The sequence below is a fragment of the Artibeus jamaicensis genome, unplaced genomic scaffold (assembly GCF_021234435.1).
Source record: "Artibeus jamaicensis isolate MK-2021 breed Jamaican fruit bat unplaced genomic scaffold, CSHL_Jam_final contig_332, whole genome shotgun sequence".
NCBI classification, from domain to species: domain Eukaryota; kingdom Metazoa; phylum Chordata; class Mammalia; order Chiroptera; family Phyllostomidae; genus Artibeus; species Artibeus jamaicensis.
In genome coordinates this window covers 6,259,259-6,286,643 of record NW_026521788.1, presented here as the reverse complement: position 1 = coordinate 6,286,643, position 27,385 = coordinate 6,259,259, and the positions used below count along the sequence as shown (strand labels likewise).

Sequence of the window (27,385 nt, the reverse complement as noted above, 5' to 3'; positions counted from 1 at the left end):
CATGTAATGCTGAAATCTTCTGGCTAAAGATTACCTATATACTGATATTAGAAAAGGACATGTACTTGCTTATACTGGAGAAGAATTAAGAGAGTGTGTGAAAAAGATATTCACAAGTACATTCCTTCTTAGCCTCTTTGTTTAGAATTGGTTTATATAATACAAGTTTACATTAACTACCTGCCTAGGAAACTCTCAGTTGCCCTAGTTGTAAAAAAGTGTCAACCTTATGTATTTTGCCAGCAATAACTCTTTGGAGGTCAGGAAGGAACTTGATGAAGTGGTTCCCTGATGTTTGGGTGGGTTACTTACGCCATTCATTTATATCGCTTTCCAACCTGATTTATGTGGGATCCATCACCATTTGTTCCACCTCTTAAAAGAAAAAAGAAAAAAAGTGTTCATTTGTCTTCATCTCTCGTTAGAAAATACTTTCCCAAGGGTAATTATTTTATTAAACATTCTGTTCAATATTGACAATTTACATAGTACTCATTGAAAATTATAGAGGGATCATACAGTACTTTTCAAAGAAGTCACAGCATCCTTAAAACAAGAGTAAACTGAATACAACAAATAAAACACAGACACTTTGACACCAGAATCAAAATCTCCAAAAGAATTCTCCCTCCAATCTAACCCCTCCATCAGTTTTCACATTCTCCATCAGTCTCAGGGGATTTCTTCACATGGTTTGGCTCCAAAGAACAGCAGCCACAGACACAGACTGAATCTATGTTTTGACATTAACAGATCAGATCAGACTCTTTATGTTGTACTTTCATGCTCCAGCGAATCACTGTGGTGCCTGTAATGCAGAGTGCTGACTCATCAAAAAGTATTCCCGGTTCATCCCAATGCGTGTTCAAGTCTTACATACATGGATGTTAATATTGTCATTATTAATACTATTACTATTTTCTAACTTTAAAGTTTGTTTGTGAAATAAAGGTTGATTTTTCCCCTAAATTTCTGAATGTTTTACACACATGCAAAAGCACAACTTGGTTTTTGGAAGTTTATTTTACAGCCTGTGAGTGCCTAGTTAACTCAGGTAACTTTAAATGCAATTAATACTGTCAGACAATCAATATCATATTATCATATCCCATTCTTTAGGACATTAGGCTGAGTATTTTTTAACTGTATTTTTTTGGTTTTGTTTTTGAAAAAATTTTATTTAATTGTTGTTCAGGTACAGTTTTCTGTCTTTTACTTCCATCCCGGCCCCCCTCCGACAGTACTCCCCACCTCCCTCCCATTTCCACCCCACCTAGTTTTTGTCCATGTGTCCTTTATACTTTTTCCTCCAGTCACCTGAGCCACACTGGCCAGGGCGATACTTTTTTCTGTAAACCCTTCCCCTTTTCCACTGAAATTCCCTCCCCTTTCCCCTCTGGTCACTGTCAACCTGTTCTCTATTTCAGTGCCTTTGGTTATATTTTGCTTGTTTGTTTTGTTATTTAGGTTCCTGTTAAAGGTGAGACCATAGGTTGAGTATTTCTTAATGCCCCAAAGTAACTTCAAAATAGCTTTTTCCAAATTGTCTGGAGTCTCTTTCCTCCAAAATTAGAGTACCCAACATGGAAGATATATGAGAAGTGACTTGAAGATTACTGATTTTTAAGTGCCTACCCAGAATTTTTGTATTGAACTGATTATTTTCTCCTTCAAAAAAAACCAGTCACCCTTGACACTTATACATGCATCCTAAATATGATCTCATTAACTGAGCTCACTATCACTGTGCCAGGCTTTTGTACAATGCTGAGTATGAACATAAGCCTTGAATATTTTACTATTGAATGGGTCCATGAGTGAGTGAGCAAGTGATAAAAGAATAAAGTGAATTTAGAGCCTCCCCTTTGAGGACTCCCTTCCAAGTCAGTATCACTTTTTTAAAATCTACACAAATAGCAATGATTCGTGGTAAATTTAATTAGTGAAAATAGTCAAAATCACTGAGAACACGTCTTGGGACTGAGAGACACAATTCAGTGGGATAAGGGCACTTAGGGAAACACAAGGCATGATCAAAATATCACATCTCACTTTCTGTAACTGGGCTCGCAGGCAATTCCAGAAATGATCTGAGCATCAACAACAAATCTGGATTGGGCATGTGAGCTGCAGAGGGACTGCTTTGAGCGGCGATGCTTGACATAGAAAAACTGGCATGCTGACTTTCATGCTACTTTCTCTAACTGGGCTTATATATTTATGGTCATCATTCATATGATATTTTTAAATGTGACTGGGGAAAATGTCCAGTAGCTTCATGCTAATCTTCAATTTATAAAATTTAATTTTCCCACCTGCAAAATGAAGGCTCAAACTAGATGATCTCTTTAAACTTTTCCAGTGCTAACATTCAATAATTCTATAAATAAATAGTTTAGCTTGTTCACACATCTTCAACCACTCTTACTAACATTTCTGAGGTTTTATGTTGGGGGAACTATTGCTTTAACCAGTCACAAGTTCCCAAGGGAAATCATACTGTAGACCATGAGGCACAAAACTGCTAGAGCAAGGTAAATGGACCACACACCTATCACACACATGCACACACCCACGCACACTCCCACAACACACCTCTGTCCCATTAGTAGTAAACTTCAAACTGAGATAACTATAGAGTCATCGTAATGGCTTGCATTCATATGAAATCAGTTACATAATTTATACAGAGGAAATGCTATTCTTTAAATGCTATGTCAACTTTTCAGTAAGTAGTTACAACTTCAAAAGCAGAGGAAGTGCTTTCAAATGAAAGTATGACAGCGGGCTTGAGAAAGTCCTGCTTCCGAATGTGTCCAAAATATTTTATTCTGTAGATTCCAGGCTGGGCAGTGTCTGGAATATGCCATTGTATCGTTGCATTGCTACGACCGAGTAATCCCTTGTGCCAATAGAAACTGTTGGTAGGAAACAAACAAACAAACCAGATTTTACTCTTACAAAATGCGTGGTTAGAAAAAAAATATGATTACTCATTAAATGAACATTCAGGGAGTACCTACCATAAGCAAGGCACTAGTCTGGATATTCAGAGTATAGCAATGAACAAACCAAACATAAATACTTAGTTTCTAGATTCGAGTATCTAGAAGAAGATCTTTAAGGAATAGCCATTTGCTTGATCCACCTTTCTAACTATCTCAACTCAGTCCATCCCAGGAAATCTTACCTTATATTCACAACACAGATGTCTCTTGCTTTAGAACTCTTACACCATCCTTTCAGCCCTAGTCATCTTGTGCTTCAACTGACACTTCTTTTCACATCTAGATTCATTTGCTAAAATATATATTTCATGAGCATATGTGCTAGCCTCTGCTCTGAGGGTACACTAATGAGCAAGATACACATGGTCCTAAGTTTCATGGAGCAAGACAGATGTGGTCCACAGTGTCTGTCTGTGTTTCTCGGTGATAGAAGAAAGGCAATAAGCAAATAAACCACAAATGATTTTTCAAATGATATGTGAAATGACGAAAGTAGGGCAGAAGTATTTCTAAAGAGATATCATTTAAACTGAACCCACACAGATTTAGAGGAAGAACATTCTAGGCAGAGGAGAGAGACTGCAAAATATCTGAGGCGGGAGCAAACTTGGTAGAGCCAAGGAACAGAATGCAGGTCAGTGGAATCAGGGAATGGTAAACTGTGGAAGTGTGGCTGAGATGATAGAAACAGATGGAGTCGGACCCATTGGTCCTTATAGACCATGACACAGTGTTCAGATACTCTTTGGGATACAGGAAGATACAATGGGCCAACGGACTTATAGCCTCAGTTAAGTAGAGAGTAAATCCCCTGAGCATTAGATAGGGGTGTGCTTGACATTCTGTGTTTCTTGGCAATAAACCCTGTGCTCTCAACAAACAGTGGATAGCACTGCTGCTGCTGAGCAAGGGAGAACTATACATAAACTCAAGGTTGACTGCTATTCTGATCTTGGACTTTTGAAAATAAGTCACCCCTCTTTACTCTCTGTATAACCTTGTGCTAACAATAAATATATTGCTATTTATTGTTAAATATATTGTTAAATATATTTATTACTTGTTTCTAAATCACCTAGACCCCAGGGTCCTTCAGATCAGAGGAGAAAGCGTGCCCATATTAATGTATGTCTATGAAATGGGCCACAACACAGTCAAATCTCTATCTTCAGTCAACCACGTGAGCCAAACCAACACACAAATAATCATTTCATTTAAGGTTATCTGAATTAGAAACCAGTTGCTTGATTTTTTCCCACTTCCATGCCACTGTCCTGTGGCGAAATTTGTAAAGTTGGGAACAGAAACATTTTCTTATTTTAGACACACTTTTAAATCTTCAAAATATCCACTCAGCTCAGTCACTGTATTTGGTAACAACAGCCACAGCAATAGGGCCCTGGGAATAAACTCTGTGAGCATATTTCTTTCCTGAGTCAGTAAGGCCAACACTCAGGCTCTCGTGTTTTCGCCATTTGAATGAAGAATCATTGACCACATACAAACACACAACACACGTTGGGTATGGACTCATTATTTTTCCAGAAGGAATGTCAGGCTCTACAGAGATATCTCATTGCCTTCACCCAGCACCCCTGTCAACCAGTTTGCAAGAAGACTAGACAGCTTTTGGGAGTAATGTCTTTGACCATGGGAAAAAAATTAACAGATGTTTATAAGAATGGAGGCCATAACCTCCTTAGCACCTAATCTTACAAAAGCATACATCACAGTTTTGTAGAAAAATAGAATTGAAGTCTAATAAATCAGCCAAACATGGCCAGACAGCTGGGAATTTGATATCATTAATATCATGTGCTGAGCCAGTCTTCCCATTTGTCTTTGTTACATCACTAACAAGCTGTTTGCAAGGCTCGAAAGACAAAATATTCAATAGACGTGCTCACCGAGTCTCCCAGGAGGCATCATTATGTACCACCTGCCATCCCGTTGAAGAATTCTCATATTTCTCCACAGTGAGGAAAGTCTGATGGGTCTGAAATGCAATTAATATACCTGATCAGATACTTAACAGTTGCAGAAGCAATGTGTCTGTCAAGACACCCCTTGCTGACTTCCTGCTAACCTTCCAATACCTTGGTAAAAATGTGTCAGCGTTTCATCCAAACTCTTAGGTGTTCCTCTTAATATTCTATGCAATATTTTCACAGTGTTAGTCTATTCAGTCCATTAAAATCCATGACTTTTTCAAGAAAATGGAATAACACATAATTTCAGAGCTGATAGCAAATTTTGGAAATTAGGGCAGAGAAGAGACAAAATAAACTTTGATGTCTAAATAAGGCATAAGTCAAACCTTTTCATGGCATGTATATTGATCTATAATCCAAGAGTTTCACTAGTCACCTCACAGTTTAGGAGAGAAAATGGGAAAGCCCCCTCACCTTTCCATCTCCAGGTGTAGGAATTATTAGTAAGTATACCTCCCCAAGTGAAAAAATTGAAAAGAATGTATAAATCCTCTTTGTCCTGGGGTGCTAAAAGAAATTCCTCTATTTCATCATGCATTTCTAGAAAGCTCATCATAAGCAAGTTTCATTTTCCCATTGGAAAATTACTATAATAAATTATTTCAGACCAAGAACTCAGCTTCAAATAAAGCACAGATTTGAATAACAAATCAAAAGATATAACAGCTATAAATCTCCTTTTTTTTTTTCACAAAAATCTTTACATTTTGGCCCTTAAGGGCATGACTTATGTCTACTTCACATCTTTGTCCTTCAGAGCCCATTATACCTGCCATTTACAGGTATTCAAATAAACTTTTGTGAATCGATCACTTAATTGCATTTGTGATAAATGATCATTTCAAATATTTTTCTAGTTATTAAATGATAGATTATATTTAATAAAGAAATTTTCATAACCACGGTGACTTGTGAAGAGAACTACTTCTGGCCATTTAGGGCAGAGGAACACTGGGGAGTGTTGGATGGGGCAGAAAACGGAGTGGGCCCTAGTTCCTGCGTCTAGAGTACAGATCAGAGACCGAGTCTAGGCCACTGCATATCTGAATCATATGACTATCACTTCCCCACCTCCCAGCCTTAATCACCTCCAGATATGCAATTAGTTAGTGCAAGTTACTTAATCTCTCTAGGCCTAAATAAAATTGGGATGATAAAATGTAACTCATTGGATGGTAGCAAACATTATATTCAACTCATGTGGTGATGTATATAAAGCACTTAGCGTAACACCTGTGAATAGTGAGCATTCGATAGTAGTGAGGATATGATGATTATTACTGATACAGTGCATGAGAAATTGTTTTGTGCCCAGACCCAGAGGCTTCTTAGAAATTAATTTTACTCTTACTATAAAGCATTTTAAGAATTTTTTCTTCTGCTTCTTTGTGGCAATAATAATAATAATATTAATATTTCTTTACCCTAAGGATATCAAATAGCAGCTAAATCTATAGTTTTACTACAACACTTGGCTATACCCAGAAAAGTAATGTGATGAACATGTAAATATTTTGGCACAGCTTGAATGCCTAGAGAAGTTATTTCAAACAGGTACATTTCAATTATCCAAGCAGCAGAACATTTTCCCCCAATGCCCTTTAGACAATGTCATAGTGCTGCAATTGTTATCAACAACAACAATAATATTTTAATGAACACAAGTGGGAAGGTTCATTCAGAAGAAAGCTGTTTTGGGGTGTAAGTGACAATGGACCCAGGAAAGAATGGTTTATCAACAGAGTGAATGTATCCTCAGCCACAGTAAAAAAAAATCTGATCTTGAGATCACTTTCATATACACTTCGTCCTCTATATTTCTTTATTCTTTGAATTTTTACAACTAGGATGTGTCTGTTTATTGCTCATGTACTATACCTACAAGAACATTCTAAGGGAGCTGCAGAGGAGTAAAATCACTTCATTTTGTTCATAGATAATATATACATATTATACATATTATCATATATACATATATACATAGATAAATACATAGAATACCTACATATATCTATACATATACTTTATCATACATTCATAATAAAACAAAAAATATAAAATGATGTGTAAGAAACTATTAACAGTGATTACCTCTAAAAAGGTTTATGAAGAGAGGGGCCTTTCACATTCTATCTCAAGCACTCCTATATTACCTGCTTTTAAGTTAGACCTGTCTTTTTTCCAGATTAATAAATAACTATCTAGTATGCCCAGTAGTAAAGAGTAGGGAAACTCAGAGGGCAAGACATAGTAAAACGCAAGGGTCTGGCTCCCAGCCGGGAGCGCCCCGCACTGCAGGGTTCCAGGATCACTCCGCGAGAGTAGACGCGGCGCAGGAGGAGAGGTACCAAAGAGGAGGTAAGGAGGAAGGAAGCAAAGGAACACTTCACTCTTCACGCTTTGATTATTTTTCCAAATTTAGTGGAATTTCTAAATTGGAATACATAAGTGGGATTTTACTCAAATATGCATCTCAGCCATGAAGGCAGTTCCCCATACATTGAGTTATGTGTGGTCCTGAGTAAAGACGTAAAGGTTGCCTGCCTGCCTTTTTACCAGGCTCAACTCCGCATGAACTGTTCCCACTGAGAATGTTCTCACACCTACAAAATCAGATGAACAAAGATGTAAAGCATGTTGGAACATTTTGCCTTCCTGTTGTTAATCTCTAAAGGAATATTCAAGTGAATGAAAGGCTAAAAGGTGCATTTAAATTTGTAAAAAAAAATCATTGATGCTTACGCGGTTTTCTGCTGAATTCTTTGGGTTAGCGCCCACAAATGTAACTTCAGCAACATCTCCCTGAAAACAAAAATTTATTTTATGAGTACTAGTAAAAGTATTTTGTCGTGCATATCTTTGGGCCATTATTTATGAAATATTCTAGGATTTGGGGTACCTGTATATATTTTATTCTATTTAGTCAAGTGATTATCTTCTGTGAATATTCAATACAATACCCTTACAACAACGGATACAGGTATTTTTGGCCAGCAAATTGCTCCAGATTTTTTGCCAATGAATCTTCCTCCAGATTTTTTGCCAATGAATCTTCCTCTGGTGGGCTCAGGTATCGATGAAGATACAGAGCTTCAGTTTATATTCATGATGGCATTGAAGTGTCTCCTTCAGCCTTTGATATTTTCTTATACCTCCCTCCCACACACACAATAGGAGGTGGACTAAATTAAATAAGAGCAGTCAACAGTTTCCATGGATGATGTACACATACAAGATGGAGTGACAGGGTGTGCATTTACCTTACCTTATATATCTATAAAGGTATTTTTAAAATAACAAACAAATAAATATGCTCCACCGCTTACCATGATACACAAGACTGTTTATGGATAAATTTCTACCTACTCTTCCACCTTAAGCCCTCTCCCATCTGTACACCCCAGAGATGGTGAGCACTCCTACTCACCCTCTAAGACCTAGCTCACATTAAAAACACTTTTTAAATAAAAACTTTCCTCGGATTCAGAATCTGTGTTGACCCTCTGAGCAGAGATGATGTGCCGCTCAATCACGGACTTTGCTGTTAACTCGGGATTTAACTGTCATCAATTCATTTCATCTCCTTTAACTCATTCTCGCCAGTGAGATTACCAAATTAGCCAATCTTACCAACAGCTAGCAAAATGTGCCAACAACCATCAATTAGAATCTCCTGAAAAAATCCTTATATCATTTATGAAAGCAATTGGCCCTTCAGCCAGTATTATGGTTTATTTAAAAACTAAATGCTATTTCTGGTACCTGGTTAGCCAGATTATCCTAATCCTAAAAGTATTCTTCTCCTTGATATTTTTCTAGATTCACAATTTCCTGTTTATTCATTCAACTTAACTATGAAAAACAACCGAACTACAGATCCAAAATGCCAGTTCAAAAGGAAGGGAGATAATGAGGGAAAGAAGGGAAATTCTTCAAGGAACATGTGTAAAGGACCCATGGACAAAGCCTAAGGGGGGGAAGGGTGGGAAGTGGGGGTGGGTGGAAAGTGGAAGGTGGGGAAAAGGGAGACAGCTGTACTTGAACAACAATTAAAAAAAAGAAGGGGTGCAGGCACTTCTGCCATGACAGAATAGAGGTCAGTATTTCCTGTCCCCTCCAAATGTAAATAGAACAGTCAAAAATAACCATCTTGGCACTTCTGATATCAACCAAAAACTGAAAAATGTTTATTCCTTAAAACTACTAAACTTGAGGGAAAAGGGGCACAAGTCTTTGGTGTTCTTAACAGGGTTGCCCCCATCCTCTTGGCACTATAATTCAACCAGAGTGGGGAAGGCCATGGACTCCGCGGCATCCCTCGGCAGCCAGAGGGCACTCACTTGATCTGGAGCAAACACTGAGGGTTAATGGCTAGACCGGTGGACCAGTCAGGGATTTCAGAGTGTCTGGGGGAGGTAAAATAACCACAGTGTTCTTGATAAGCTCTCCTCCTATTCTGGATTGATGGGAAGCTATGAGCATTCACACAAAAGACCAGAGTGGGCCCCAAACCACCTACGCATCCCTGGCCAGTGGAGCCTTTGTGGAGATACAGTGGAAACATAAGGGAGTCCAGTGAAAATTAAAAGCAGGGAAAAACTGGAAGATAGTCTGAAGTTTAAATATACACACCAGCCCACGTAAATCTATCAGCAGAGATTGAAATTGTTATTCCCTGAGGTATCGAAGCACAAACTCTAACCAATATCTGGCTGAACATTAAGTGATGTAATCAACTCCATGAGATCCAGACTTAAAAGTACAACGAAGAATAAAGAAAAAGAACTGAGCAGATAACAGCAGTCACACACATTGCAAGAGAGACAGATTTTACCAATTTAGTCAAGTATTTTTATTTTTTTGATATGCCATTACAGTTGTTCTATTCCCCCCCTTCATTCCCCTCCACCCTGCACCCCCCCACCCCTACCATTCCCCCACTAAGACCTACAACCAAGATTGCTCTATCCAGCAAAACTTTCATTTAGAATGGATAAAGTGCTTCTCAGATAAGATCAAATTCAAGAAGTTCATCATCACCAAGCCCTTATTATATGAAATGTTAAGGGGACTTATCTAAGAAAGAGAAGATAAAAAAGATGAACAGTGAAAGGACAGCAAACTCACAGTTATTAACAACCACACCTAAAACAAAAGCAAACTAAGAGGACAGCTAGATCAGGAGCATAACCATAGAAATGAAGATCACATGGAGGGTCAGTAACAGGGGAGTGGGAGGAGGAGAAGAGGGGAGAAGGTACAGAAAACAAGTAGCATAGATGGTAGGTAGAAAATAGATAGGGGGGAGGGCAAGAATAGTATGGGAAATATAGAATCTAAAGAACTTGAGACATGTGGTCATAAACTAAAGGGGGGAATGGTGGGGGAGGGGGTGTGCAGGATGGAGGGAAATGAAGGGGGGAATAGAACAACTGTAATGGCATAATTAAGAAAATATATTTAAATAAAGAAAAAGAAAATAGATAGGGGGAGGGCAAGAATAGTATGGGAAATACAGAATCCAAAGAACTTGAGACACATAGTCAAGTTTTAAATGAGCAAGCAAAAACAGTAACTCTGTAATTGAGTGGTAAAGCTAGAGTTTCTACAATGTATCAAAAAACAACCAGTATTCACCAAAATGTTATGATATGTACACACAAGAAATTAGCAGCCATACTAAGAGAAAAAAAGCAGAAACTAAAATCGCCTCTCTCTGACCCAGATCTTGTGTTAGCAGTCAAAGTCTTTAAAACAGCTGTTATAAAATGTTCTAAGAACTAATATAAATCATGTTTAAAGAATTAAGGAACTTAAGCCCTGGCTGGTGTAGCACAGTGGATTGAGCGTGGGCCTGCGAACCACAGGATCACAGTTCGATTCCCAGTCAGGGCACATGTCTGGGTTACAGGCCGGTTCCCTGCAGGCCAGCTGGGATGCACAAAAGGCAACAATACATTGATGTTTCTCTCCCTCTCTCCTTCCCCTCCTTCCCCTCTAAAGATAAATAAATAAAATCTTTAAAAAAAAAAGAATTAAAGGACTTAACAAGTGACCTTAATGAAGAGAAGTAATTAAAAAAAAACAACTGGAAATTTTGAAGTTGAAAATCACAACAATGAAATGAAAAATCACTACATGGGCTTAACATGAATATGAAATGACAGAGGAAAAGACAGGTGAACTATAATGCATCAGTACAAAGTGTCCTATCTGAAGAATAGAGAGAAGGTAATATTAAAGAAAAAGTAACAGTGCCTCAGAAACATATGGAACAACATCAACGAAACCAAAATTCATGAAGCAGAAGCCCTAGAATTACAGAGAAGAGATAAAAGGACAAAAATTTTTTGAAGATATAATGGCCAAAAACTTCCCAAAGTTGACAAATATTACCTTACAGATCCAAGGAACTGCATAAATCCCAAGTAGGATACACACAAAGTACGTCACATTTAGATACATTGTAGCAAATTTGTGGCAGAAGGGAAAAAAATCTTGAAAGCAGTAAAAGAAAAATGATTCATTACCTATAGGAAGGAAAACTATAATAAAATTAACAGCTGGTCTCTCATTAGAGAGTGAAAGAACACAATACGACAACATATTCAAAATGATAAAAGAAAAATATTCTCAACTGAGAAGGTAATCTAACTATTCTTCAAAGATAAAGAAAAAATAGCTTACGAGATCAGGCGCGTTCAGGGTGGTATGGGCGTGAACAGACCAAAAATGGCTCAAGAAGATCTCAAAGCCCCAGAGCCCATAAATCTAAGTGACGAAGAAATAGCAAAACTTTCAGATGCACAGCTCAAAACACTGGTGATCAGGATGCTCACAGAACTGGTTGATTTTAGTCACAAATTAGAGGAACATATGAAGGCTAAACTAATTGAAATGAAGGGAAATGCACAGGAAACCAATAGTAATGGAAAGGAAATAGACTCAAATCAAAGGAGTGGACCAGAAAGAGGAAAAAAAGGACCAACCAGAAGAGAATGAAGAAACAAGAATTCAAAAAAAATGAGGAGAGACTTAGGAACCTCCAGGACATCTTTAAATGTTCCAACATCTGAATTATAGGGGTACCAGATGGGGGAAAGGAACAGCCACCAGTGCAAAACTTATTTGAACAAATAATAAAGGAGAATTTCCCCAATCTGGCAAAGGAAATAGACTTCCAGGAAGTCCAGGAAGCTCAGAGAGTCCCAAAGAAGTTGGACCCAAGAAGGAACACACCAAGGCACATCATCATTATATTAGCCAAGATTAAAATGAAGAAGAGAATCCTAGAAGCAGCAAGGGCTAAAGGGACAGTCACCTACAAAGGAGTTCCCATCAGACTGTCAGCGGATTTCTCAAAAGAGACCTTACAAGAAAGGGCAAGAAAGGGCTGGAAAGAAGTATTCCAAGTCATGAAATCCAAAGACCTACAACCAAGATTGCTCTATCCAGAAAAGTTTTCATTTAGAATGGAAGGGCAGATAAAGTGCTTCTCGGATAAGACCAAATTCAAGGAGTTCATCATCACCAAGCCCTTATTCTATGAAATGTTAAAGGGACTTACCTAAGAAAAAGAAGATAAAAAAGATGAACAGGGAAAGGACAGCAAACTCACAGCTATTAACAACCACATCTAAAACAAAAGCAAGCTAAAAGGACAGCTAGATCAGGAACAGAACCGTAGAAATGAAGATCTCATGGAGGGTTAGCAACAAGGGAGTGGGAGGAGGAGAAGGGGGAAATGGTACAGAAAATAAGTAGCATAAACAGTAGGTAGAAAATAGATAGGGGGAGGGCAAGAATAGTATGGGAAATATAGAATCCAAAGAACTTGAGACACATGGTCATAAACTAAAGAGGGGGAATGGTGGGGGAGAGGTGTGCAGGGTGGAGGGGAATGAAAGGGGAGAATAGAACGACTGTAATGGCATAATCAATCAAATAAAAATTAAAAAAATAAATAAAGACATTCCAGATAAACCAAAGTTGAAAGAATTTCTTGTTAGCAAACTTTGTAAAAAAGAATACTAAAGGAAGTCCTCCAGGCTGAAAGGTAATGATGCTACATGTTAATTCAAATTCCTGTTTTTTAAGATTTTGGTTATTTTCTAGAGAGAGAAGGAGAAAGAGAGGGAGAAAAACATCAATGTGTGATTTGCTCCTTGTGTGCTCCCTCGTGCGGACCTGGCCACAACACAGGCGTGTGCCCTCACTGGGAATCAAACAAGTGATCCTTTGGTTCACAGGCTGGCACTCAATCCACTGAGACACACCAACCAGGGCTAATCCAAATTCTTAAAAGAAATAAAGAGCACTAGAACTGGTCAAGATGTGGGTAAGTCAGTATTACATAGAAGTAATTTTCCATATATTCTCTTAACCTCTTTAAAAGGCATTAAGATTGTATAGAATGAAATTAAAACACTATATTATTTCATTTTTATATAAATATAATACATGTAATAATATCACAAGGATGGGAAAGGAAAAAGAGATATATTGGACAATTTTTTATGTTTTTTGGAATTAAGTTATATTGAATTAGATTGTAATTAGTTAAGATGCATATTATAGATCTGAGAAAATAAGACTATATATATATATATAGCTTATTTCAGAGTATATATATACTTAATTTCAGATTTTTTTTATTTTTATATATATATATATATAATAGCCTCTGCATTCAAATTCTTAGAAAAATACAGATATCTAAAGACAACAGAAAATCTGAATAGGCCTAAACCAACTAAGGGTAATGAATTAGTAATTTAAAATTTTGTCATAAAGAGAAGCCCAAGGTCATATGGCTTTGGTGATAAATCTCATCGAATATTTAGAGAAGAAATGACACCAACCTTCTGCACACATGTGCAAAAAATCAGGAGGAAACGCTTCCTCACTCATTCCTTGAGACCAGAGTGACCCCAACAAAGACAACATATGAAAAGAGTGTGCAAATATCCCGCATGGGGATGAGCACAAAACTTTTTAGCAAAATATTACCAAAGAAAATTCAACAACATATAAAATCGATTATATACCATTACTAATGAATATTTATTTACTATCTGAAAGTCAACTAATACAATATGCCATATTAATGGAATGGAAAACAAAAACCTCATGATCATCTCAGTAGTTAGAGAAAAGCATCTGGAAAAAATCCAATATCCGCTCCTCACAAAAACTTTCAACAAATCACTACGAGAAGGAAACAGAAAGAATCCTGGACAACAAAAGTTACACTTAATGACTGAACACTTTTCCTCCAGGAATTACAAACAAGACAAGGATGGCCAGTGTCACAGCTTCTATTCAACATTGTTTTTAGAAATTCTAGCCAGTGCAATAAGAGGGGGGAAGACTAAAGGTATCCAAAAAAGGAATCCGGAAAGCAATCATTAAACCTGTTTTTTGCTCACAGGAAACACCATATTATATGTAGAAATGTTTAAGGACCCCAAGTCCCCCCGACAAAAAATCTATTAAAACTAATACATAATTTAGCAAACTTGAAGGACATTGTATATAAGTTGAAGGACAGTTAATATAAAATAATAGTGGTACAAATCCTGATTCATTTCTAGGTGCCTTTCCTATCCTTGATTTAAGAGACAACTTTTCTGAGTTCTAATGAATGATTCCGTGACCATCCATTTAAGAAGAAATAGAATAATTTGGATTTTAGAAATTCAACTTTACATAATTACCACCTGGAAAATAATTATCTCCCCATTACCACATTAGCATAGCCTCTACAGAGATAAGAATGATTACCAAAATTATTGTTGCTAACACCTGATGATCTGTGGTATCATTAGAGGCAGATGCTGCCATTGATGACATTTCTCCCCTCCCTCCCCCATCCCCACCCCCCACACCCTGCCCCTGCCTGCCTTGTTATCCACAAACTCAGGCTTCTCTGAAACATTCCAAGATCTCTTTGTGCATCTTACCACTCTGTACTTAGGATCCAACGGCTGCAGGACATCCCCAAAATTCTTGCCTACTGGTGCTCTGTCCGCAATATTAGGAATTAATGGAATTATCAGTTGTTTGAAAAATGGAGGCTCTGGACCTCTGCTCAGATTGGCTACTGTGTCCTAGAAGAGAGAACATTTGCTTAAGGAGGACACAACATAGAGGCAAAGACGCTTTCCTGAGATCCCCATCCCCAGAAAAACCTTCGTTAAAGGATTCCATCCCTCCCTCCCTCTCTGCCTCCAAGACCTAACTACTTTGACAAAATTCAAGGGGAGGTTTGCTAAAATGTGAGCCTAGGTGTGCATAATTTAAACTTTTGTAACTAGAGGAAAGTTTTGGTCATAGCAACACTTCCACTCCCCCGGGTAGTATATAGTTCAGTGATCAGAGTGTAAGCATGGAAGCAGGCAACACAGCTTTAGATTCTAGGCCAACCAATTTTTCACCTGTGTGACCTTGAAAGGGAGCCCAGCACACGACAAGCCTTTGTAACATGACACCGTAATTATTCTAATTTTTAAAAAAGTGTTGAGCCTCTTTTATCTAGAATCAGTACCAAGGTTTTTCCCTAAATTCTCCTCTGTGCTGATTAAATAATATAACAAATATATTTTTAATTTAAAGGTTAAAGTCTGTCTGTATCCTGACTGTTTTGTGTTTTCCTCAAAATGTGCTACTTTCCATAATGTCATCAAAATGCTAACTTTAATGCAACCTCAAATTTAAATAGCCCTTTATCAGTAGTTAATGTACTTTCATAATTATTTTATATAGTTAATCTTTACAATAGGATGTAACCTGTTATCATTTCCATTTTACAAATGAGAATATAAGCTCAGAGATACTCAGTTTTTTTAAGGTCATGTAGCTAGTCTTAGATACATAACCATGAAATTCTGTCAAATGAATTCCCACCAAATGACTCATACTTTTATTCCTAAATATCACTATAAAAAATTTGAGAAACCTCTTCCTATGGGAAGAACTATAGATGTATGCCTACAATGAAAGTTAGATGGTGGTCCTCTCTAGGGTTAGGTTATAAGTTTATATATTTTTTCTGTATAATTTGAATATTATACAAGTAGTTACAGCTTCTATGAGGAAAAATACAAAAGTTCTTCTTTGAAAAAAGTACCAAATCTAAAATTAAGAACATTATGATGAAACAATTCAACTATATCCTAATACCTTGTATTGAAACTTCAAACACACAATAAGCAACTAATTAGGTAAAGGCACGTGACATTGCCAATCTTCAACTGTTTGACCTATAGAAACAGCAATGTCCTTTGTTTCCATTGAATATGTCCAAGCTCTTTCTGTTAAAAGGCATTTATTATCTTTGCTAGGCTGTAAGTGTTTCATAGCCTTATTGGGACTTACATGTTATTTATTACACAATGGTCTGTTTATTATTTTAACTCTTTATCTTGCTTGTTGACTAATAATCTGACAACAGAGTACAGCCTCATAAATAACTGTTTTCAAAGGAAAGATTTCCACAAGTGGAGTTCCCTTTAGGTCAAGTTGCTTAAGTATTAGTATCTTAGGGAGATATAATATGTAATGTGCATTCCCAGGTACTGTTGAACTTCATCAAATCTAAGATTCTATTGACTATAAGAACTATTATTATTTTAGAACCACCAAGAAAGTAAAATCATGCCAATAGTTATAATCGTAAGACTCCTCTGACTGGAAGATGCATCCCCATTTCAGAGATGGAGTAATAGGAAAAATGGGCTTCTCAGAATTGATGACCCACTCAGCTCTTGAAGTGACTGGAGAGAAGCTGGCTAGGATTAGAGAGTGCTGATTCACCTCCTGGTTCTAGTGATAATAAGCCTGATCACTTACCATCTCTGAACCTATTTGCTCATCTGAAAAATAGGGGAAAAGTGATGACTTCAATACTTCACATAATGATTGTGAAGATAATATAATACATATGAAAAAAGCTACCACAACCAAAAGGCATTTACTGAATCTAAAATTACTGTTTCATTTCTTAGGAATGCCTCATAGCCATATATATGCACACACACACACACACACACACACACATATATATATAATACTATATATTATTTTTAAATATAAAGTTTTTTTTTAAACTGCACGCTCACAGCTAAGGTTCCTTTTTGCTTCCCTCTGTATCCCCCACCCCGAGACACACATGCATTCAATTTTTGATTACCGTAGCAATGGCCTTAGCAAGGACTCTGAAGAGCTGGATGTAAGCAGACAGAGTGTGTGGTCCATAAATTGTCGACGCTGCCTCATACCGCTGAACCTGCAGGGAAGACAGGGTCATGTTGTATACCTGTCTGCGTATGTCAGTGCATTTACAGAGGTGTCCCAGCTTAGGAGAGGAGTAGCACTTGGACATCTCATGTAGTTCAAACCGGCATAATTCAAGATTAATTATGACAAAGGGAGGGGGTGTTTTCATGTCCCTGCTAAAGTGCATGGCTCCCATCAACTACTTATTAAAATCAGTGGGTTCTCCTGGTTGATGATTTTTGGACTGTCAGCCCATTTAATCTACTAGCTCCTAAGCGTGTGTCTATTTTGAGTGCTTGTATTGTAAACGCTTCCCCCAAGGATATACCAGGAGAAAAAAAATGAAGAAAAATGATTCTTAGTAACTCCTGGATAAATTGGATGGTAATAGTACAATTCAGGGGAAAAAACGTTTCACCCAACAGAGAGCTATAAAATAGAACCCAACACATCTCTGTTTACCCAAGCTCCAAGCCTTCCCTTGTTTCACAGGAACCTGAAATTCATCAGATCTAAAATGGAACTTATCGCTCCAAATATACCAGCTTTCCCCGAAATGTTCCTCATCTCAGTGAATACCATCCTTCCAGCCTCCTACGCCAGGGTCAGTTGGCAGTCCTTGGGTTCCTCTTGACCCCTCATCCTGTGTCCTGTGAGTCTGCAAGTCAACATTCCTTAAAATCTCTTGAATCTTTTCATTTTGCTCTGTCTCTGCTGCTTTTACCTTGATCGCACCCTTGCTTCTCACTGTAGTCATAACTACAGCTTCTTAATCAGTTCCGTCTCCACACTTGCCCTTCTGATTCATTTTCTGTACTGCCATCCTAGTGATCTTTCTAAACCACAGATTTAATCAAAGAATCGCTTTCTTTCAATTATTTGGGTTTCCCAAAACCTTCCTTATTGAGCCAAAGCTCTGTAGAACAGTGTAAAACTCTTTGACTAACCCCTGCCTTTCACTCTAGCCCATCTCACTACCTTCATTGTGCTTATTCCATGAAACCCAACTAATTCTGCGCTCTTACATGTACTAGGTCTGCCCCTCTGGACCTTGGCAGATGTAGCTCCCTCAGTATGAAACACCTTCCCAAACGTGTCTTTGCCTAATTAGCCCTTACTCACTCTTAAGAACTCAGACAGATGTTGCATCTTCCAAAGAATCTGCCAGTCCCCATGCTCAAATACTTAGTCTGCACTGGTGCTCTTTCTCTTTTTTTCATACCACCTTGTGCATCCCTTTCACCAGAGCATACGTTCTAGTGAACGGGGAGCCAGGTTCTTATTCACTGTTATGCCCAGATACTGGCTAGGACTGTACATCCCCAACACATATCTGTGGAATGAATGAACTAATCAATGAATTAATATTAATACTTGCAGGAGCATTTCCCTGAGCCAGGAGATAAGTATGTGCGGGTCCCTAAACTTATTTGGGCCATGAACATCTCTGGTTATCTGCTGAGGCCTATAAACCTCTCTCAGATTAATATTTCTATATACATAAAATATAATGCATGCATTGACAAAGGAAACTGATCAGATTAAAATATGTGAATCAAACAACAATAAACCAATTTTATGACAGAGTAATATTTGTGCTTCTTTATTGAATAACAAGATCTAGTGGCAGGTTTAATAACTACTTGATTTTAAAATAGTGATGAGAGTAAAAGATATTTCCAGATCTGAAATAATTCTGCACGATATGAAAAATATCTGTGGTTCCTATTGCTGATGAAGTCAGAGATCTACTAATACTGTCACCTGTCACCTACATCCATAATTGGAGGAAATAATAGTTACAGAGAAATTAAAAATGAATAAATGAAAAATTATTCCCATCCAAGTCTACCTCAACTCAGCAGAATTTCCTAGAAGGCAGAGAGACCTCTGCAAAGTCAGCAGAGGGCACAGAGGAGGCTCCACTGCTGGGATCACTGAACGTTCGCCGAGGGGTAGATTACACGCCTGGGCATAGATGCAGACACATTAGAAAGCATTAATTGTGTGACTCTAAACTGCTCTGATGTGAACCACTATTGTGAAAAAGTAGTTGGTCTACTCTCTGTGCTATTTGTAAAGAAAGAAACACTACTAGCCAGCAGCCTCCACTAAATCTCTGAAAGTCTGTTTCTTAATCTGTACCACGAATATAATAATACCCTGCTCCAGGGTTTATTGTGAGGATTAGTTAAGATCACATCTGCGAGGTGTTTAGCTAGTGCATCCAATAAGTAGCAGCCCTCAGTGGGAGTTTTCCCAGGTTCTGCAGAAACATCCTGAATAGAGTTAGGAATACTGTATGCCACAACCCAGTGCTGCTGACAAAAAAAAATTATTTCAGGAAAAGTGAAAGTCAATGAGACTAGATTTCTAATCTTAACTTGTAAATGGTAAACCTGGAACTCCAAATACAACCTCTGGTTTATCATTCCCTTATTTATTCTAATGCAAAATTATCTCTCAAAAACATGATTAAGTCTAGAAAGAAAACTCACATTTCATACAGTAGTCTTACCCAGGGTATATTTCACCTAAATGAAGAAAAAGTTGTACTTTACCTGGTATTCTTCATAGGTGGTAATGTAATGTGTGTATACGTTGCTTAGACCCGAAATAACCACAGTCATATTTTGCATCCCATAAGTTGCAAACTCCTGAGAGGAGAGAGAGGCAGAGCCCAGTAAAATTACTCTTCATCTTAAAGTGCATTATCATCCCAGTTATACTTAACAGTCACAGATATGAGTCGTTAGTGCAAGATGTCTCACTTAACAATATTCTCCCTAATGATCAAAACTGCCTGGGAATGCAGACGGATCCACAGGCCCTGGATAAAAGTTACAGCTGTCACTCTGCACTATAGCTGGACAAGTCAATGGTTCCATGAACATCTCAATGATTACATTTACAGACGTAGAATCTCCTTTTACTAAAATAAAGATATTTCATCAATTTCCTAAAAAGTTTAATGGGAGGTTACTAACTAAAGACAACGGTTATTTCCAAGTCCAAATTAATAAGATATGTGTTGATTATGTCATTTTAGAGCCATTTATAATACTTCCTGAATATAAAGACAATCATAATTATAGATAAAATATATAATCCTTAGCATGTGTTAGATTTTATTTAGATAAAACTATAATATATTAAGGTACTTAGGGGTTATTTAATCCATAAAACCATTATTAATTTTTAAATGATCAATACACAAATACCAATAAAATATTTTTAACCTGACTATAGTTCCCTTCTTTATATTTTTGAATTTGTTCTTATACCATCAGTATTTCACATTTACCTTTAGCCAATACTTTCAAGAAGTATAAAACTCTAGTCATTTTAGCACAGATTAATTTAAAAGGTATAACAGATGATATGGACAGGAAATTCTTTTCACCAAATATAAATGTATAGATGTTATTTGATTTTCAACTTACTGTTTTAATTGCCTCCCGAAGTCTTCGCCCAGACATGGTCCTGAGTAAAGGAAACAGAATTAGCTAAGTGTTTTCCTATATCAAATGTATGCAAAGTACACAGAATGGCTTGTAGTAGAAGCCTAAAAGTTACCCTGGTTCATGACACAATTGTACATTATGTAGAAACTCAAAGAAAAAGCAAAGTTAAAGTTGAGTTCTTTTTTCCTGACTATCATATCTTCAAAATGAATTCTAAAATGGAAACAGATAACTTGAAGGATGGAAAAAGAATCAATGAGTATCACTGGCAAAGGATCACAACCATTCCCATTCATTGATGCAACAAAATATATCAGTTATGTTCTATGTCAGTAAGATCTAAGGCCAGTAGAGAGTGTACTATCCCTGCCTTCAAAGAACTTACATTCATTAATTTAATCCTTCATAAAACTCTGAGCACCTACTGCATACCAGGCCCACCTCAGCAGTATGGAGCTAACATTCTAGGGAGGAAAGATGGCCAATAAGCAAATTAAACAGTAAGATGACAATGAGTCCTGTGAGGAACATAAGGTGGGGTAAAGGATGAAAGGGAATGGAGATGGCCATTGTGGTGGTACTGGTGTCGACACTGATGCTGTAGTGACATGGTGGTGGTGGAAGTGGTGCTGGGTAAAGACAATGTCACATAGTGTAAGCAGAACTGGCATCTCCATCAGAGATCTGAGCAGAGAACTGAAAAAAATAAAAGAGTTGGCCAAGGGATTACTGGAAACTAAGTGTTTCGGGCAGAAGGAACCATTAAGTTGAAAAGTGTTACTACAGGAGCACGCTCGGGGAGTCTGGGAACTGCAGTGAAGCCCAAGTCGCTGCAGGAAGGAAGGGGAGAGGGAGAGCCATATGAAATCAGACCAGAGGGCCCTGTAGGATGCTGTAAGGGTTTTAGGATTTACCAGAGTGAGATGGGAAGTCGGTAGGGAGTTTTGAGCAGGACACAGCTTAACTTGTGTTTTAAAGGGATTTCTCCAGCTGCGGTGTTGATAAAATGCCATAGAGAAGTAAGGGAGGAAGCAAGAAGGTGAGATAGGGAGAAGTGATGGTGGCTTAGACCAGAGGGGAGTTGGGGCACTGGGGAAATAACAGAAAGTATTGGGTAGAACATACAGGATTTGCTGAAGGACAGAAAGTGGTAGAAATTGAGAAGAAAAGAATTCAAAAATAACTCCAAGATTTAGGGCCTGAGCAACAGGAAAGCTATGAAATTGCTTCTTACTAAGACAGGAAAGACTGCCTAAAGTCTTTAAACATTTGATTTAAAACATTCTTTCATGCTTCTAAAACCTAAACTGATTGTTTTGAGAATCTGTACTTAATATTATTTCAAGTCTTTTTACTGATATCATAATTCACCACATCATTTTAACTAGAAATGATAAGTTTTCAAGTTACACACTAGTAACAAGCATAGAAAGATGTATTCTTCAGAGGTCCCACAAAAAGTGGGTGGGAATATTTGTTAATGTTGCCAAATACAGTACAGTGAGCTACAAAGGAGTCAGTACAGAGTCATCTGCCCATGATAAGGGATTCCAACATAAATACACACCCGATAATTACATTTTTAACTACAAAATAAAAAATAAGAACTTACGTAAACTCCCCAGGGACTGCAGTTATGGCCAAGGACCCAAGAGTAATAATCTGAACATCAACAATATCTGGGTGCCAGGGGTGAGGTTTTGACAGCTAAAGAACCCAAAACACAAACACTGTGTTAGGAATATTATTACTGCTGTGGCCAAGAGATATGTGATGATCACAGAAGTGTCTTTAATAAAGATTTAAAATGTTTCCAGCTGTTTTTGGTGTCTTATCCTAGTATCACAGATTCTGTTTCTAATTCGTGATGTAACACTCAATATTCTATGTAGTCAGAACATGCAAATGTCAAATGTCACTGTCCTGTTAACCTGGACTCACTTTCTCATAGATGAAGTTTTGGTGGATTTGTCATTGTGGAACCACAATGTGTAGCATAACCACAGATTCTCCTAGAGTACCGTGGTGACTGTCCTCACACAGAACAAATGACTAATTCCATCATTTGAAATAGCTCAACTTGATCATTTCTAGAGTAAGTTAACTAATAAGTTCTTACTCTAATAGCACTTTAAGTTTTTAGTTACCTAGTCTTGCCCGACTTTCCAAGTTTTCTCCAAGAGAATCTAACTTTTTCCATGTTCAAATTAGTGTAAAATCTGCCCCTCTATTTTCCTTCCCTCTCTTTCTTCTTCCTGAAGAATTTTCATTGAATATTAGAGGAGAAAAAAATCTCTCTTAAAAAATTATTTTCTACATCAGCAGTTCATATCATGAACACTGGCATCACATGTTGACACTCAGAACTTGAAAATCCATGTTCCAAAGGAGTATTGAAAGAATATTGCTTTAGTTAATAACATTGCTTGATTTGTGAGAAAGTTGAGATATGAACACATTCTTTTTTATATACACTGAGATGTTTTTCTCTGCAGAGAATTCTGTGTGAATCCCTGTCCTGGAGATAACATAAATGAATTTTAAATAAAACAAATGTTATTCTTATCCTTCCTTTTTCAGTGTTCCAATGGTTTCAGTTATTTATCAAAAATTCAAATTGAACAATAAAAAATGTTTTAAAAATAAATAAAGATTAAAAAGAAGCGCACACATAAAAATTCAAAGTTACAATATTTAATAATCATAACAGTTATTTTTAGAATCATAGCATCTATACTTTTGATATTAAATATTTCGATATGGGAATATCTGAATAAGACCTCCCATGCCAATAGTGATCTACCATTCATATCCAACAATTCATAAATTTTAAAAAGCAGCATACTAATTTCGCCATGATGACAAAATGGTTTACCTCTCCAGTGTGAATAAGGACTGGCTTTGGTTTGTGACACTCTTTGATTTCATCAGATGGCTTCCCCAAGATCTGATTACGAATAGTTTCCCAGAATGGATCCGTTACCGTCGTCCCTATTAGGAATGTTTTAATAAACATGATTCCAACCCTCCAAACAGTGTCATCGTTTTGACAAATATTGTACAATGCTCTTAGAAGTTTCAGAGATTCTATTAAGGCTGTTATTTAATGATCCCGAACAGTCTGAAAAATAGAAGAAGCAAAATTTCCTGTGCTTCCTAAAATAAGAACTGTTACTTAATTAGATCTTCATGTGGTTGATAGAATAAAAGAATATATTTTGCTCAACATCCTTAAAGTTTTGTTTCTATTCCTCTTCTGCATTTCAAATAAAAATGATATGACGCAATTAACTGTAGATTTACCATTTTGAAAACTAAAGATGATACCTCCTACTTCAAGTACCAGTTGTTTGGCATGTGGTCCCTGAAAGAGCCTCTCTCAAATCCCCACTTAATTATCTGTACACACACACCCAATCAGTAAAAATCAAAAAGCTGGCCTAAAGTCCCAGTATAGGGAAAAGTTATGTCGACTACAAAACCTATAAACTTAGATTCTATAATCCATTCAGGAAATATAGCAAGTTATAAACATGTGTGGGCCAAATGAAAGAGCACCCAAAGTACATAAACCAGAACTTTCTGAAAGGAAAGGAGAAAGAGAATCAACAATAACAGTTAGAACTTCAAGAATCCCCTGCCGGTAGTAGATGGAACAACTAGTCAGAAGGTCAGTGGGGCAGCAGAAAACATGAGCAGCACTAGAAGCCACCTAGACCTAGTGGGTACCTACAGATACCTGTATCCAACAACATTATATACATTCTCCTAAGTGCATATGAAACATTATCGAGGATAGACCATATGCTGGCCATAAAACAAAGGTCAGTAAGTTTCAAAGAAGATAAATAACACAAAATATGTTTTCTAACCACAGTGTAATGAAATTAGAAATAAATAACAGATGAGTATTTGAGAAACTCACAAATATGTGGAAATTAAACAACATAATTATAAATAGCTAATGATCAAGAAAAAAATCAAAAGAAAATATAAAAAATACTTCCAATACTTTCAGATGAATGCAAATGAACACAGTATACCAAAATCTCATGGGATACAATAAAATAGTACAGAGAGGGAAGTTTATAGCTTTAATTACCCACACTAACAAAGAAGAGGAGAGTGACAGCAGCAAGATGCAAGAGTAGAAAATACTGGCCTTTGCCTACCCTCCAACAAAAACACAACAATTAGACAGCTATCCACAGATGAAAATAGCCCCAGGAGGGCTCAAGAGTCCAATTGAGAACCTACAGCCATGCCGTGGAGCACAACACCAGAATAACTACATAGAAAGAATCACTGGCAAGATTAGCATGGCCGAGACATCTGAAGACAAGTAGAAACAAAGAGGAAGGGCCGATGCTATCAGTATCAGCCACACAGCAGGTGGCATCACGGAGTGCAGTGCCCTGCTCTGTGGAGGCCCCCAGCAATCCCTGCTGCTGAAAATCACAACAGTCCCCCAGCACTTTTCACAGCAGAGGACCCTGTTGTGTTCTTTGGCCCAGAGCCCAGCACCCTGCTCCACGGAGGACATCAGCAGCTTTTATGATTGAAGTAACCAGAGGCCATCACCATCATGGCCCCTGAGAGAGAGAGAGATGCTCTGGTACCTCCCTCATAAGGGACTGCTATTGTGCGGCCCTGCGACCAAGGCTGCCAGCCCCCACTCCAAACTCCACACATGCCCTTGACCCCAGAGCCCTGGCTGCTTCACACACATCCTTGTTTCAGACCCCTATATTGACCTCACTGTGTGTGCCTGTGCTCCAGACCCCAAATCTGCAGTGACTCTACATGCACCTGCATCTCAGATACTGCAGCCGCCACCACACCACCACTGTGCGCTATTCATTGTCCTGGACCGCAAAGCCACTGTCCTCTGCAAGTACATGTGCTCCAGTCCCCAGCTCCGTGGCTGTTCCATGTGTGCACACACCTAAGGCACAAAATTACTATTACTGCTGGCAGGCAAGTCAGTGCCCTAGACCCTGGAGCTGCTCTTGCTCCGTGAGTACACATGCTCCAGATCTCAGGTCTGTCATTATTCCATGGGTGCCCAAGCATTAGATAGCAGTGCCACCACCACCACCATGAGGGCACCTGCAAGCCAAACCTAGCACCAACAGAGATACCCTTGGACATGACATCCCTCATGGGAGAAAAAGAGATGAAGAGTTCCCAGAAGCACTCATACCAGTTGCAGATGCCCATAAGCCTGGCCTGTGAGGACACATGCAATCTTCACCAGTACTGACCTAAGTTACATGGAGATTATGTCACTTATATGGCATACCCCAGAGCTAGAACTGTGCCAGTTCACCCAGGCACAGATGAAGGCCTTATCCCACCAGAAACAGCATGTAAAGTCTGGAAGAGGTAACTTCCCAAACAAATGCACAGACAAATCACAAGGCTACAAGAATAACCAAAGGAAACATGACATCTACAAAGGAACATAATAATTTCCCAAAAGCCATCCCCAAAGAAGTGGAAAGCTACAAACTGCCCAAGAATTCAAGGTAATTGTTTTAAAGAAGCTCAGCTTGTTCTACAAGAGAACACAGATAGACAAAAAGGTCAGGGAAAATAATTTATGAACAAATTGAAAAAATTAACAGAAAGATGGAAACTATTTTTAAAAAAGAACTAAACAAAAATTCTGGAGCTGAAGGACACAATGAATGAAATGAATAATACAATAAAGAGTATTAACAACAGATTTAATCAAGCAGAATGTGTCAGCTCAAAGACAAGTCATTTAAAATGATCTAGTTAGAGGAGAAAAAGGAGTGAAAAGAGTTAAGAGAGCCTACATGAATTATTGGACATTAAAGGCTAAAGGAAGTTCTTTAACCTGAAATGCAAGAATACTTTCAGTACATAAAAGTATAAAACTCACTGGAAAAGTAAGTACACAGATTTAGAATAATATTGTAATGGTGATGTGTAAATCATGTAACTCTGGTATGAAAGTCAAAAGGCAAAAGCATTAGAAATAACTAAGAGTACAGTAATTTATTAATGTGCACACAATATTGAGAAGATATTATGATACTATAACATAAAAAAATGGGGAGAGAAGGTAAAAGTATAGTTTTCTATGCAATTGAAGTTAAACTATCAGCCTAAAATATAAGATGTTTTCCATAAGCTTCATGATAACCAAAACCAAATACCTGTAGTAAACAAAAGATAAGGAAATTATACCATTATTAAAAATAATAATAATATCACAAAGGAAGACAAAAAGTGAGAAATAAATGAACAAGGGGACTACAAAATTGCCAGAAAATGACTAGTAAGATGGCATTGGTAAGTCCTCACCTATAAATAATTACTTTCAATGGAAATAAATTATCCATACAAATGATACAGAGTGACTTAATGGATAATAGACAAGACCCAACTAATGGCAGTATGTCCTCCTATCTAACCAATATCCCCCTCTCCCAATTAAAAAAAAAAGTCCCCTGTAAAGCAATTAGGCGAGAAAAATATAAAAGACACACAAATTGAAGGAAGAAGCAAAATTGTCAGACAGAGAGAGACAAATACTATATGTTCACATTTATATGTGGTATCCATAAATCCAAAACTCATGTAGAGGAGACTAAAATGGTGGTTGTCAGGGGATGGG

The 27,385-nt window shown here is 37.6% G+C and overlaps 1 protein-coding gene across 3 annotated transcripts in view; it reads right to left on the bottom strand.

Annotated features, from left to right (window-relative positions):
- Positions 1 to 405: 405 nt before the first annotated feature.
- Positions 406 to 27,385, bottom strand: part of ASAH2 (N-acylsphingosine amidohydrolase 2) — a 72,729-nt gene continuing 45,749 nt past the window's right edge. For 2 of the 3 annotated variants that reach the window (XM_037159868.2, XM_037159871.2), the window contains exons 13-21: positions 23,615 to 23,730; positions 22,352 to 22,446; positions 20,719 to 20,758; positions 19,837 to 19,932; positions 17,190 to 17,285; positions 14,962 to 15,108; positions 7,742 to 7,801; positions 4,916 to 5,004; positions 412 to 2,918 (exon numbers count right to left, since the gene is read on the bottom strand). In XM_037159868.2, coding sequence (XP_037015763.2) covers positions 2,726 to 2,918; positions 4,916 to 5,004; positions 7,742 to 7,801; positions 14,962 to 15,108; positions 17,190 to 17,285; positions 19,837 to 19,932; positions 20,719 to 20,758; positions 22,352 to 22,446; positions 23,615 to 23,730 — 932 coding nt within the window. In that variant the 3' untranslated portion in view covers positions 412 to 2,725. Of the gene's footprint in view, positions 2,919 to 4,915; positions 5,005 to 7,741; positions 7,802 to 14,961; positions 15,109 to 17,189; positions 17,286 to 19,836; positions 19,933 to 20,718; positions 20,759 to 22,351; positions 22,447 to 23,614; positions 23,731 to 27,385 lie in introns of those variants that run through there. The other variant, XM_053663982.1, reaches the window with a different exon arrangement.